Below are 14,074 nucleotides of genomic sequence, written 5' to 3'. Positions count from 1 at the left end.
AATCTTTCGCAATTATCCTTATTAAATTTCAGCTTTTCTCCTTTAAAAAACCACACTCTTCTTTTTTTATGTAAAATGATATGCATTCTTTGTTATCGCTATGGATCAATAAGTCCGCGGACAGAAATCTGGAACAATCTGGATCTTTAGAGAATTTAATATACGTGCACGAATCTCGCGCCAGCTCGGACAATACGCGGGCTCGTTCGCGGGAGCATGATGCGCGCGGATTTTGGGATAAATATATTTACGGAAGCGCGCGGAGAGAGCGCGAAAGAGAGAAACCCCGCGAAAGGGGGATGGACAGCGCGCGGGGGTGGCCGGCGCGGTCGGACGCCACCACCGCGCCCCTTTCGTGTTACGAGAGGCCGAGTATCCGTAGCTCCGGCTGATTTACATTTACGATCACTCATCTCTGCCCCGACCTGGGCTCGTACTACAGCTTATTAACTCATTCGTCTCGGTCATGAATAATTTACCGTCTTGACACACCATTGGGTACCGCCCAGTGTTGTTCGCGCGGGATGGCCGTTTCTGTCCTGATGAGAAGACTAATCCGCTCTCTCTCTTTCTCTCTCTGCGAAAAAGAAGCTATTTAGAGCTATATGCTGATGTGAGTGTTATAACAGTATATAATTAGGATTGGCCGATAAAATGTTTGAGGAGAAACTTTCACGAATGAGTAAATGAGAATTAAACAAAAATATGGAGCAGCTATTATTATTTTAATAAACGTATTTGGAAATAGAATTTGACTACCTTAAAAACGTCTCAAAAAAAATTTTTTTTTTTATATATAATTGTTATAAATATGTAAATTTGCAAAGTAATAGAACAAAACGATATTTTGAGACAAATAACTCTCCCAAAAAATAGGGACCAGTATTTTTCCGATATTATGTACATTTTATTTAAAAATGAATAATTTTTAAGAATATATATACACATTACACACATATGTATATGTATATTAGATATATAAATCAATTTTTTGTGTGTATTTAAATAGGAATAAAATTTCGATTTCTCTATGTTCTCTATAATATTATAAAATATTAATATTATGAATGCAAAATTTAATTCTGATATAAAATATACAAATAATTAATTTTTTGGTAAGTAAAATCCAGTTCTTTTTTTAATTGTAATAATTCTTTTTATTGGTAAATAAAAAATGGAAGATTAATATTACTGACGCATGATAAGGAAGAATATACGTTATTTTGGGAGTCTTAATTTTTACCAACACGTGATAATTGTTGGCTCTCGCGTCGCGGGGGCAGAGCGACACTTTTTTCTGCCAGATTCTTTCGTTTCGTGTAAAAACGCGTCGATCGAGCATAATTTCATCGATATTTGTGATTTGTGAGGTGAGGCCCCTGGTTACTAAATAATTACCATTAGAGATTTTTGTGGATGATTTCCTAGGGATTTTACAAAAAGATGAATTACACGAAATCCCTGCGCATGCGCACAACGCACGCATGTTTCCACGCGTTTACAATACTCCCACAGTCTCACTTTCTCATCTCACACTCACACACTCACAGTTCACAGACACTAGACAGTCACCAGTCAGTCCAGTCGCTTCGACGCCTATCACCACATTGCCGCGTAGCACGGACCGGACCCCGGACCCCCCGCCGCTGCATACCACGCACTCGTGCTATCGTCGTACATTTCGGTGTGTTTTTTCCTCACGGACTTTCGCGGTGCATCAATGATGAGCGACGACGATCGTGACATTGATATCGAGAGCGACGTAAGTATCGCGCACGGGCGAGCTTGGCACTCGCTGGAGCACGCTGACCGTACTTGCAATGTTTCTAGGATGGCGACGATTCGGACTCCAGACTGAGGCACTCCAACAACACGCAATACTACTCACAGGTGAGATTCCGTGATTCGCGGCCCTGGGGGGCATTTTTCACTACAACCGATAATCAGATCGTGTTTTTTTTGCACACACCGAGAAAGATCTCTTTCGTGCAATTTCCTTTTCGCGTTCTCTCGTACGGCTATCGGCAGTATTAGGATACGATGTGTCTAACCTCATTTCCTTAATGCTGTATAGATATTCTGTTTGCCAAGTAGTATTGCTTGTTGTTGTTCACCGGATACTTGTGTGCGATCGGTGTAATCAATAAAAATGATATCTTTTCAGCCTTCAATATGGACAACTGTTATGAACTATTAACTTTTTAATAAATCAATTTAATATAATTATATAATATTCTTTAATTAATCAGCTCACAACGCATCATAATTATATTCGCGATAAACAGATCGATTCTATTCCATTCTATTCCAAGACGCAATGTGAAACAACGGTTTGGCGATTGCCACATTTTTAACTTTCGTCGAGAACTTTCTAGACGTTTCATATACGTTCGAACCAGTGAACTATACTGGAATGTTATCTGCATGCTTACCGGGGAGCAAACCAAAGAAGGGTTTTTAACCCTTAAATGCTACCCGGAGTCCACCGGACCCCAGATCCTTTAGAATGATATATTTTCAAATGTTCCCCCCAAAAATGGAGCTCATGCTCCCATTGATGATAGTTGAGTGATTGACCTACCCGGTTGTACACTTAGCAGTACTCAGTTTACTTAATTTTTTATACTATGTTGAAATTGTAATTTTAACAATATAAGCATTTTATTCTCTTTTCTAAGCCTTGAACAACAATGAAAATAATTTTCATAACTAAATATCAAAAAATCAATGAGTAGAGACATTTTTCATGCTGGGGTCTTTTAGACCCCCATGTGTCATTTACGAGATTCTTGAGAGGTGTGGCATTCAAGTTAAGCACCATTTCTATCTCCAGAGAATTTTGCCGGGTTTAATGGTTTTCTATTCTATTGTTCTATTGGTCTAGTGCTTCGAAAAGTTCCGTTTTCTTCTAGAGTAGAGGTCCCGTACGTAATTTCATTACGTAGTTGACTGGGCAAACATTTTTCTCAAAAAATTTAAAAAGTTTTCGAAAAGATTAGCCGATTTGGCGCAGCAGGCCCGTGGAAAAGGAAGAAGATACAGAAATGTAGTGATAAAATATGTAAAAATGAAGAGGGAAATAATATAATAAATAAAACAATAATAATAATAAAACAAAAAATAACGATAAAAGCTTTCACGAGCGCTTTATCTTTTACTGTTGCCTTCTGTTGAAAATAAAAAAAATTTTAGTGGCTATATAAGATACTTTGTGTGATGATAGGCAGAGAAAAGAGCACATCACAATGCTTTGGAGCGGAAGCGACGGGACCACATCAAAGACAGTTTTACCAGTCTTAAGGATGCCGTACCGACTTTGCAAGGGGAAAAAGTCGCAAGCAGGGCGCAAATCTTGAAGAAAGCAGCTGATTACATTGTCAGCATGCGGCGTAGAAATGGATCCCATCAGCAAGACATCGATGACCTCAGGAAACAGAATGCTTATCTGGAGAACGAAAGTAACTATCTCTTCTTTTATATAGTTTCATATAGGCTCCAACTCGGATCGTGATCTCTCGCAATTCCTCAAGCGCGTTTCATAATAATTTAATTTTCATAAGGTCAAAAACTAAAATAATTATAATAACGAAGCAACTTATTATTATAATTGTAATGATAAATCTGGTTAGAAAAATATCAATTAAGCAAGCATAAAAAGTATTAAAATTGTTAAATTTGTCATAATTTTAGTTTTTTTTTTATTATGTTATTTTCCATTAACTGCACTTTTTAGTTCCTATCGCCTAATATCCGTTTCTTGATACTTTTCGAGTCTTATAAATAATTTAATTTGCTATATTGTAAAATAGCCAACTTTTTGTATTGTGACCGTAAAGTGAGCAAAGGACGTCACGCGTTTCCTCTTTCTAATTTGTTTATCTTTTTACAGTTCACAACTTAGAAAGATCCTTGGGGTTAAGCAAGTCTGAATCACCGGCCATATGTGAGTACACTCCGTCCGAGTCCTCCGACAGCGAGACTGGTGAAACGATTCGACAGCCGAAGAAGCTAAAGATGGCCAGCCTGCATTGACGACACTCCATACTTTCCCCTTTAACTTTATTTTCGTTATGATTTTTCGAGATATTTGTAAGTGGTACAAAATACGTGTATATTGTGCGATCATGTGTGTAAGTAGGTACTTATTTAAGTAAATCATTAGAAAATCACGTTCTGTAGCATATTTGTAACATAGCGACACATTTCTGAAGAGTGAGACGATGTCCAAGAACATAAAGCGAGTAAAGATGACATTACCCAACGTCACCGATATCTTGCAATATTTATGTTTGCAACTTAATGTATATAAATACATATTAAGCAACAATATGGTACCAATATAAATAATTTATATTCGTTTTAATGGTTTTGGGCTATCGCAAATGTAATCTTTCGACTTCGCGCGCAAAGTTTGTCAACAGCATGGATAAGTAATTGTCAACAAATAATTTTAAGGAGCGATGTCTCGATTCTTCTATCATCATTTCAATATCGCCTCATGTCTCATAATTTTTAATTTATATTCGATCTCGGAAATCGCTTTCAGAATCAATTGTCACAATCGACTATCTACTATCAAATATTAAATGTTATCAGTACGGTCCAATGTTATGTAATTATACTTTATTGTCAATGATTGACGATTATCACGAATCTGACACATTGATACGCCACAATATCTTGATATTGTTTAAGACTAATATTTGCTTAATAAAGTTTTATTTGTAACGAATGTTTTATTAAAGTAATTAACATCGATTAGTCGAAGAATAGAAAAACGTCGTTTAAATCGAAGGGGTAAATTTATCAAAAAGACACAGAGACCCTGACAATGAATATTTTATATAGATTTACAATATTGCTATACTTTATTGAAACGTGCCGCGAGCTATGCACACATCATACCATAATAAGTATAGGTAGGTAAAATTTTGACTTACACAATTCGCAGATTAAATCATTACAATTGTGATTATCAGAAAGAAAGAAAGAAGATTATCAGAAGTGTAACTAGCAAGTTCTCTGCACGCAAATCTTGTCTGCCGAAACGTAGCAGGAGATCTTAATATAAATGGGAGAGATAAGAGATTGAAGTGTCATTAGATTTATTTAGATTATTGACTTATTTTACAAACAGGAAATGACACGGTCCTAGAATCCTGTTCGAGTGTTTGAAGAGTTCACTAAGGTGAAAAGCAGATGTGGTATATCGACCGCTGGAAATTCTAGATGCGACCGGCGAACGTGCCCGCTTCGACCTGTCCGTCCCACTTCTCTACCCAGGCGTTCGGGCACATTGAAGTGTAGACCCTTTTGAAGTATTGGCAAGCCTCATAATTTTCGTTGTGCTTCTTCTTGCACCGGTGAAAGTCTACGTAGCTCTGATAACAGTATCTACAGATCATCAGATTCGATTAGAGGCATTCGTCAGCTCGCTTGTCCTAAATGGTAAATACGATTTGCAAATACGCCTCTATCATGGTTCTGGGATAAAAATAATTCTTGTTTTTTTTATTTTACAAATATTTTATAATACGTGTGTTGTATACATATGTACACACACCTAGCACATATTTCATGAAAAATACAATTTAAATAATTATGAGTTTTACTGATGTTAGATAGATCAATCTGAATTTATAGATGCAACAAGAATTTCACGTTTAATTTTTGACAAATTTTAATACAGTTAAACTAATATACTTGTATGATAGAGTCATTTTAATAAAGAACTCAATGATAAGGATTTACAAGCAATAGCATTGCATTTTATTACACAAAAATCGTTCGAGGATACGTTGGATGTAAAAAATGGATCGTTATTACAATGTTTGACTAATAATGATTGTGGCGAGATCCCATTTTGACCCTTACCTGCTCTGGTTCTGATTAGGGAACCTAGGATCGTACGGTGCGGTTTGCCACTCAGTAACGTTCGGAAGCTTCGTCATGCTTGCGACGATATAGGACACTGCTTAACAAGCCATAAATTACTTAATCTCTAAATTTCTGCACGGATTTGCGTTGCGTTTCACCTTCTCTCTCTCTCTCTCTCCCTCTCTCTCCCTCTTTTTTTACCCCCTTTATCTACCAGTAAATTCTACATTTCTCTCTCTCGCTCTCGTCCATTCGTCTCTCAAAGCACGCACGACACTATATCACAAATGAGTCCGTTTCTCACGGCACTTCCTCCCTTCTCCGTTCTCTTTCGTTCAGTTCGTTAACAAAGAGATCGCATGGCGTTGAGCTTAAATAAACATAAAAGCTCGCGGCGAGAACAAAATGAACGAAAGATGCTTCTGGAGGAGAGGTATTTTGTTCCAAGATTTTTTTTTTTTTTAAGGATTAACGATCAAACTACAGACATCTTAGAAGAAAAGTAATGAGCCAAAGTACGTAAAGACGGGACGACGCGAATTGTGTCGAAGGGCCTATTTGACTAACGGTCGCGTGTTATCCTCCTCCTGGCAGCAAACCTCCCGGTATTTCTTCACCTCCGCCATGTAAAGAGACCACGCGTCCTTCGGCTGTTCCACCGTCTGTTCTGTCTTTGGTTTCGCCACCATACCAGTCTTTAGGATCCTGCCACCTCTCCTCTTGCCCACCATCAGTGGCGGCGGCACCACCGGCTTTTCCTCCAGCACCGAAGTGGTGGGTTTTTGCGCGGTGGGTTGCATCTGCTCCTGCATCTTCTTGAACATCTCCATAAAGCTACCGTCGTTCTTGAAGGCATTCGGTTGCGGGGCAACGACAGCCGCCTGACGCATCACCATCCCCGCCCCCTCTCCGTGGGCGTCCTCCAAGGCGTCGGACTCGTAGGAGGTTGCCCTGGCGTGGTGCCTGCGGCTCTCACGGTACCTGTGCCGGTCTCTGCTGCGATTACGACTGCGACTTCGTCTCTTGTCCCTCGAGCGAGACCTGCCGCGCGACCTCGATCGCGATCTATCTCTTCTGGAGTACTTGCGTGATCTCTCTCTGTCGCGATCCCGGTCTCTGTCGTTGGATCTGGACCGTCTGTGCGAGCGCACCGGGGACGACCTGGAGCCGCTGCGACGGCGCTTGCGACGCTCCGGCGGCGGCGGCGGCGGCGAGTCGTTCCGCGAGGATCTACTGCTTCGATGGTGGTCCAAGGGCAAAGGCGAGGGCGAACGCCGCATGCCAACTCTGCTCTTGTGGCTGTCGTGTGTCGTGGTGTAACCTGTGCTATACATGGGAGGCGAGGGCGGAGCAGGTGGCGATTCGGTATTCGATCTGGCGCTGCGTTCGTACCGCTTTGAGTCCATCACGCTGAACGGGAGGGCCGAAGGACGGACCTATAAGGATAGAAACTGCCTTCCATGAGTACACGGCTCGTTCCGGATCCTCTCGCCTTCATATGACTTGGGCGCGTATATATATAGATAATTTTTTTTTAATGTGCATTCGCGAGAGAGACAGGCGGACTTCGAGCGAGAGAGCGTAACGTAGTCAGGTAGCCCAATACATGTGACAAGTGGTAAACGTATAGGTGAGAGGATACTTATCAAGCTGCGATTTAACGAACAAAGTGTCAGCATGGTAATCGCACTGTTTTGGCAGTGTCTCGAGGAGGCAAGAGGGGATGCGTCTCAAACAGAGAGAGAGACATTGATAGAGCAACTTTGCTTTATCTACTCTTTTGCAACTGTTTAGAAATGCAAAACATATTCAAGAGAGAAAGAGAGAAAGAGAGAAAGAGAGAGAGAGAGAGAAGGATAAAAAATTAATTAATCCTGAAAGGAGCTTAGACTTTAAATCAAACCGCACATGTCGCCAGTTAGTCCCAGGAACTCCTCACCCCCAAGAAGATTGATGAAGACAGGAAAATGGAGGGGGGGATGTACACCCAACACCGGGCTCCATTCGAAGACAACGGGAAGTCACGGTTCCCGCGGGATCTCTCGGGGACTCGGGACGTTGGACAAGAGGGAGAGGTGGGAGAAGGGGGGAACGCGAGCCGTTTCTGCGACTTTTCCTCGAGATTTACTACCGGAATGGCGATACCCTTCCTACGGCTTAATCTGTCCCGCGCGTGCGGACAGGACCACCGTCCCGTCGAGCGTCTCGCTGGACCGACTTAAGTAACGCTAATTATCTGTATGCGTTAATACCTTATGCGGTTGGGAACAAAATGGCCACTAAGAAACACCGCGCCAGACGACGACTTCGTTACGTCATGCAATCTCGAGGCGAGTTGAGAGTTTTCCTCGTCAGCGGAGTAGCGGAGTGCGGACCTGCAGATTACGTTGCCGAGAACGGTCTACCCCAAACGTTGCGTGAGAAAGCGAGGAGCGTCCCGTATGATCGTCTCTGACACCAGTGACGGCAGTGACACCCTGAGGATGATTTCTCAGTTCTCATGTCTCGGATGTTGCTGATTAGCTGTCGAATAGGGAATTTCTGAGAACTCCTTCCTCCGACAGCCAATTAGATTCGAACTGGATAAGCAGTAAAGGCTATTATAAAGGCACGTAACAAAGATTTAGCCATAATTATAAGGCCGTAAGAAAATAAACCAATCACAGTCGATTATTCTCCTCACGCTCAAAGAATAATCGAGTGTGATTGGTCTATTTTCTTATGGCCTTACGATTACAACTAAAACTTTGTTACGTGCAGTAGCCTTAAGGCCATTGCACGTAATAAAGTTTTAGTCATAATCGTAAGGCCATAAGAAAATACACCAATCACACTCGATTATTCTTCAAGCGTGAGAAGAATAATCGACTGTGATTGGTCTATTTTCTTACGGCCTTACGATTACAACTAAAACTTTGTTACGTGCAGTAGCCTTAAGGCCATTGCACGTAATAAAGTTTTAGTCATAATCGTAAGGCCATAAGAAAATACACCAATCACACTCGATTATTCTTCAAGCGTGAGAAGAATAATCGACTGTGATTGGTCTATTTTCTTACGGCCTTACGATTTAAAACTTTGTTACGTGCAATGGCCTTAAGAATTGACCAATTACAGTCGATTATTCTCCTCAAATTCGATTGTGCGTGGTCAATTCAAACGACTCACGACTTTACGACTCGCATTGTAGACCTAGCATAACCTGATTCGCCCTTAATGCTAGGTCTACAATGCGAGTCGTAAAGTCGTGAGTCGTAAGAATTGACCAATCACAGTCGATTATTCTCCTCAAATTCGATTGTGCATGGTCAATTCTTACGACTCACGACTTTACGACTCGCATTGTAGACCTAGCATAAGCAGGGCACACACACTTTTCGTAGAACGTAACAGTAAGGTTTCGACCAATCGCGTTGTTCGATTCGGCCGTCTGTAACTAGAGTCCTATATTAGTAGAAAAACGCAAACTTGTTTCTCCTTCTGATTGGTCGGTTATAGACCAATAGACAGCAGGGCGTACAATTATAAGATGGCGGCGGCGGCAAAGTGGGAATCACATGCTACGTTTACGCGAGCGTTACTTCTGTACTGTAGCAGGATGCGTTTTTATTTTATTTTTTAGTACCAGTCGCTCACAAAAGAATATTACTTATTACTACGGGTATGTAAAATAATTAATCTTATATTAAAGTAAAACAAAAGTTTTAATGAAATTTAGCATAAAAGATTCAAAATTTGATTTTATTTAAATTAATCAAAATGTGTATTTTTTTGCAGATAATGTGGAAACAAACACAAAGTTGGACTTGAAAACGGCAACCAAAAAAATGGTAAAAAACATATATACGCATCGAAAGCAACCGTGAATTCCAAGGTTAGAGATTTTGAATATCAGTTCGGAAACGAGAAGAGGAATTAGGTCAATTAAATGAAATTTTTAGAGCTGTCTTCGACGGAAATAAAGATATTATTATCAACGCTGTTAAACCAGTATTGGAAAAGAAAGTTTCCGAACTATATATATGCAACAACATAACTCAATCTATAATTACGAAGAATTCTTTCCCGAAAATGTATGATTTGTTATAGGAACTTTACAGTAAAAAAAAATTAATTATATTCGATCTAAGGGCCAGATGTTTATTTAAGGTTTTTTTTATATATTTGTATATATCGAAAATACGTCACATACTACTTATATTTTTTACTTGCGCGCGGATCTCTTTGGAGGCAAAGAGATATATTTTTTCACTATAGTATTTTTAAATTTAAATTTTTAGGAGACGTATTCTTCAAGCCTTAAAGTACACGAAATACAAATAGTTTCTCTTACCTTTTGAAATAGACAATGCACTCTTAATATTTAATGTTAATTTTTAACATTGATTTAAATTTTTACTGTAGAATAAAAAAATTCTACAACTTTTTATAGCGCATTCTGAGAACCAGTGAGAGTATTCTTGTAAAATGCCAAGGTCACCGAGTTATTTTAGCATTATATAAGACTAAACATTGATTTGGAATTTATGGAAATGAAAGACAACACGAATATATATATATATATATATATATATATATATATATATATATATATATATAAGGGGTCATTCTACTTTTCACGACTAGCTATTTTTAACAATTTTTTTCACAGTAAATACACCATATAATAAAATAAATCTTTTTGGGATTTATTAGGGCACTCTTAAATAACACCAAAAAATTTTTTACTTTATCGTTTTTTACAGCGTCAAAATGGCGTGTCAAAAAAGATGCAAGTCCGCTGCGTTGATCAGTTTTTTCATTCAGGCTTACCTGAAACAAAAAGTCAAAAAAATTCTTAATCTGTATGACTGTCGCTATGTCCCGAACCAAAATCAGGTCAAAATGTTTATTTTATCTTACTTTTTATATTAAAAAATACCCCCCAAAAAGGTGATTTTTTTCAAACTTTTCTTCAAACTGGCGCCATTTTGTTACTTTTAAACAAAAATTATTAATTGAGGTTCGGGACATATAGCGACACTCATACAGATTAAGAATCTTTTTGACTTTTTGTTTCAGGGGTAAGCCCAAATGAAAAAATTGATCAACGCAGCGGACTTGCATCTTTTTTGACACGCTATTTTGACGTTGTAAAAACGATAAAGTAAACAATTTTTTAAATTATGACAAAAATTTTTTGGTGTTATTTAAGAGTGCCCTAATAAATCCCAAAAAGATTCACTTCATTATATGGTGTATTTACTGTAAAAAAAATTGTTAAAAATAGCCTAGTTTTTGGACCGTCAAAGTAGACCCCAAGCTTGACCCCATAAGCTTGATCAGGTTACGTGGATTCGGTAATCTTGGTTGCTTTTGAGATGATAATACGGCTGTTCTTTATATACATGTAGTGTATATCTTAAAAATCTTAACAAATTCGTAAAAGTTTGTAAATTTCTTTTATTTGCACATGGTTTGTAAATTTATTCTTTGTTATTTATAAATTTTATCTACAAATTTTCTGATACGAACAAAAATATAACATCGATTTTAATACATTTTTTACATAGAAATAAAATATTTTTGATACAGGCTTCATTTACTTCAATATTATTCGATGAAGATTGATTCTAAATTTACATTATGCATGTAATTTCGCGTGGAAAATCCAAAGAAAATTGAGTTTTATTGCAATTATAGCGCGATTATTAATTCTTACGTATTAAGTACTGTTACAGTATAATCTCAAAATCTAAGTAAAAGCTGATATTAACAAGCTGATTAATAAAATGTTTGATATTTAATCGCGTGTGTCTATTGTAAGAATACTAAAAAGAAATTGTAAATAAGACAAATAGAAATTTAACGATTTAAAAAGATTGCAGATTATATTACTATGTGTATATTTCTATGTAAATGAAATTTTTTATTTAATTCAATAATACGTCATATATATTCTGCATTTTAATGAAATAATAAATTTACTAATTATTACATTAACAATTAAGCATTTATTTAACAGGGATACGAAACTGTTTATACAAAGCATAAATGATCAGTTACATACAAACAATTTAAAAAAATTATGTTTATTAATTGCAAACTAGTGAATTTTGTATACGTGGAAACATGTAGCTTTAATATTACATGTAATAATTGAATAAAATAATATAGTTTTATGTATTTTTATTAGAATAAAACTATATTTTTTCTTAAAAGAAATTTTTGTTTATACTCTATTCATTAATTCGGCGAATCTACTGAAATCCTATAAATGCAAAGTAGGCGTATTTGTAGGATCAATGTCGCTGAAACAAAATTAATTTGGCAGTCTAATCAATGGAAGTGAAAGGCGAATATATATAAGCTTGCGATCAGTTTACGTGAATTCAGAATCTTGGTTGCTTTTGAGACGACAAAATACGGCTGTTTTTTATATACATACCTATATCTAGTGTACCTAGTGTACCTATATCTTAACAATCTTAACAAAGTAAAAGTTTGTAAATTTCTTTTGTTTGGAAGATGTTTGCCATAATTTTTGCTTTTGGACTTATAACAACACATGTTACAGCGAAACTACGTAAGTAAATAAAAAAATGTGTTCTTATTTCCATCGCTATATATATGTACTCACGAACTATTCTGTTCTACACATAAATCTTGTTATATTATGAGTGCTTCTCATTTATATTTATTTTAGAGACGTTTAGTATATAGGCATGAGTTGGCTTGTATAAAATCTTTCGAAAAGCACCAACATATAATTTTTTGCGTACATACGTTTTAAGTAAATTAACTTAAATAAAAATATTTTTAAATAAATATTTGCTGGAAATTTAAAGATTATAAAATTAAATGGAAACATTTCGTCCAAAATTTTAAATCTATTATCAATGTATAAATATCAATCGTAAACAGTTTAATTTAAAGTCGCTAGTTAAAGAAAATGATTTAAACACTGCAGCTTCCTACCTTCACGCCTGTAGCCACAAGGACACCAACTACAATCAATGCATTGCAAACAGCATCGATAGTGTAAAAGATAAAGTTTGCGCAGGATTTCCAGAAATGAACATTCCACCAGGCGAGCCATTAACCATCGACAAAATAGTTATTTTTGACGCAAATAATATTAAATTGTATCTCAAAGATACGAAAATATATGATTTATGTGATTTCGTCGTAAATTCGGTTAATGCAGATTTTGAAAAGCTCCACTTCGATATTGATTTGTCATTACGACATATTTTTGTAAATGTCACGTATGATTTTGATATACATCTGTTGGTGCCCGTTGGTCATAAGGGGCCAGCTGACGTTACTTCAGGTAAAATAATTGATCCTACTTTAAAATAAAAGGAAAGTTTAGAGAGAAGACAAAACTTTTTTTTTCCTTTAGCATAGAAAATTTAAAGTATTACTTTTTTAAAGTATTTATTTTATTTTATTATTAGAATGTATTTTTTGCAGATAACATAGGATTGAAAGTAGGCCTGGACTTAAAAGTGTTAACCAGAAACGACAAAAAATATATATTTGCGTCGAAAGCAACCGCCAAATGTGACATCAAATCATTCAAATATAAATTCACTGAGGACAAAAAAGAATTAGCTGATTTGCATAAAATTATCGACGATGTCGTAGCCAAAAATACAAAGGAAGTTATTAAAGTTGTTTCAGCAGCATTTGAAGAGAGACTCTCCAGATTCGTTATATCAATGTTCAATGATATAGCCTTCTCTCGTTACGAGGAACTATTTTCGCCAGAGACATAATATAAAAATATAAAATATTTTTAATCAAGATATTTTAAAATTACTCGGAGTAAAATGATCTTGATTAAAAATATCTTATATTTTTATATTATATCTATTCTATTATATTCTATGCAGTTACTTAAGAATATTAACAATATTAACAGAAAATATATATGACAAAATATATAACGAAATTTTAATGATATAATTGTATAAAGATAGGCCACAAAAAACTGTTTAATTTTATATACGCAATATTATAATCTCTATTTACGCTCTTTGTTTCGCTTTCACTGATAAGTTTAAAATAAAAAAAAACATTATTTTAATTGTAAATCTATTTCTAAACTGTTTTGCAATTTTAATAAGTTCCATTAATTAACTCTTGTTTTTCTGCAATAAATACATGTCAATAAAAAACTAATGACCTTTGAAATTTATCGATCTTCTTTTCA

General features: G+C 36.5%; 2 protein-coding genes across 6 annotated transcripts; one reads left to right on the top strand and one right to left on the bottom strand.

The window, feature by feature from the left end:
- Positions 1–1,568: 1,568 nt before the first annotated feature.
- Max (MYC associated factor X) lies at positions 1,569–4,732 on the top strand. Of its 2 annotated transcripts, XM_071792684.1 has the most exons (4): positions 1,569–1,762; positions 1,831–1,890; positions 3,224–3,458; positions 3,890–4,732. In XM_071792684.1, the coding sequence occupies exons 1-4, from the start codon at positions 1,721–1,723 to the stop codon at positions 4,030–4,032; spliced, it is 480 nt and encodes a 159-aa protein (XP_071648785.1). In that variant the 5' UTR covers positions 1,569–1,720; the 3' UTR covers positions 4,033–4,732. The 2 variants fall into 2 exon arrangements, with proteins under 2 accessions (XP_071648785.1, XP_071648787.1); XM_071792686.1 differs by lacking the exon at positions 1,831–1,890.
- A 356-nt stretch (positions 4,733–5,088) lies between these two features.
- Positions 5,089–8,369, bottom strand: LOC139821552 (cytochrome c oxidase subunit 6B2). 4 transcript variants are annotated; one of them, XM_071792682.1, is made up of 3 exons: positions 8,130–8,318; positions 5,875–5,974; positions 5,089–5,394 (listed from the first exon to the last, which is right to left on the bottom strand). In XM_071792682.1, exons 2-3 carry the CDS (start codon positions 5,949–5,951, stop codon positions 5,226–5,228), a joined length of 246 nt encoding a protein of 81 aa, XP_071648783.1. In that variant the 5' UTR covers positions 5,952–5,974; positions 8,130–8,318; the 3' UTR covers positions 5,089–5,225. The 4 variants fall into 4 exon arrangements, with proteins under 4 accessions (XP_071648783.1, XP_071648782.1, XP_071648784.1 ...); XM_071792681.1 differs by having other exon boundaries at positions 5,875–5,971; positions 8,130–8,316; XM_071792683.1 differs by lacking the exon at positions 8,130–8,318 and adding an exon at positions 7,786–8,096 and having other exon boundaries at positions 5,875–5,971.
- Positions 8,370–14,074: the final 5,705 nt, after the last annotated feature.

This window comes from Temnothorax longispinosus, chromosome 11 (genome assembly GCF_030848805.1).
Source record: "Temnothorax longispinosus isolate EJ_2023e chromosome 11, Tlon_JGU_v1, whole genome shotgun sequence".
NCBI classification, from domain to species: Eukaryota; Metazoa; Arthropoda; class Insecta; order Hymenoptera; family Formicidae; genus Temnothorax; species Temnothorax longispinosus.
This window is presented reverse-complemented; position numbering and strand designations above follow the sequence as displayed.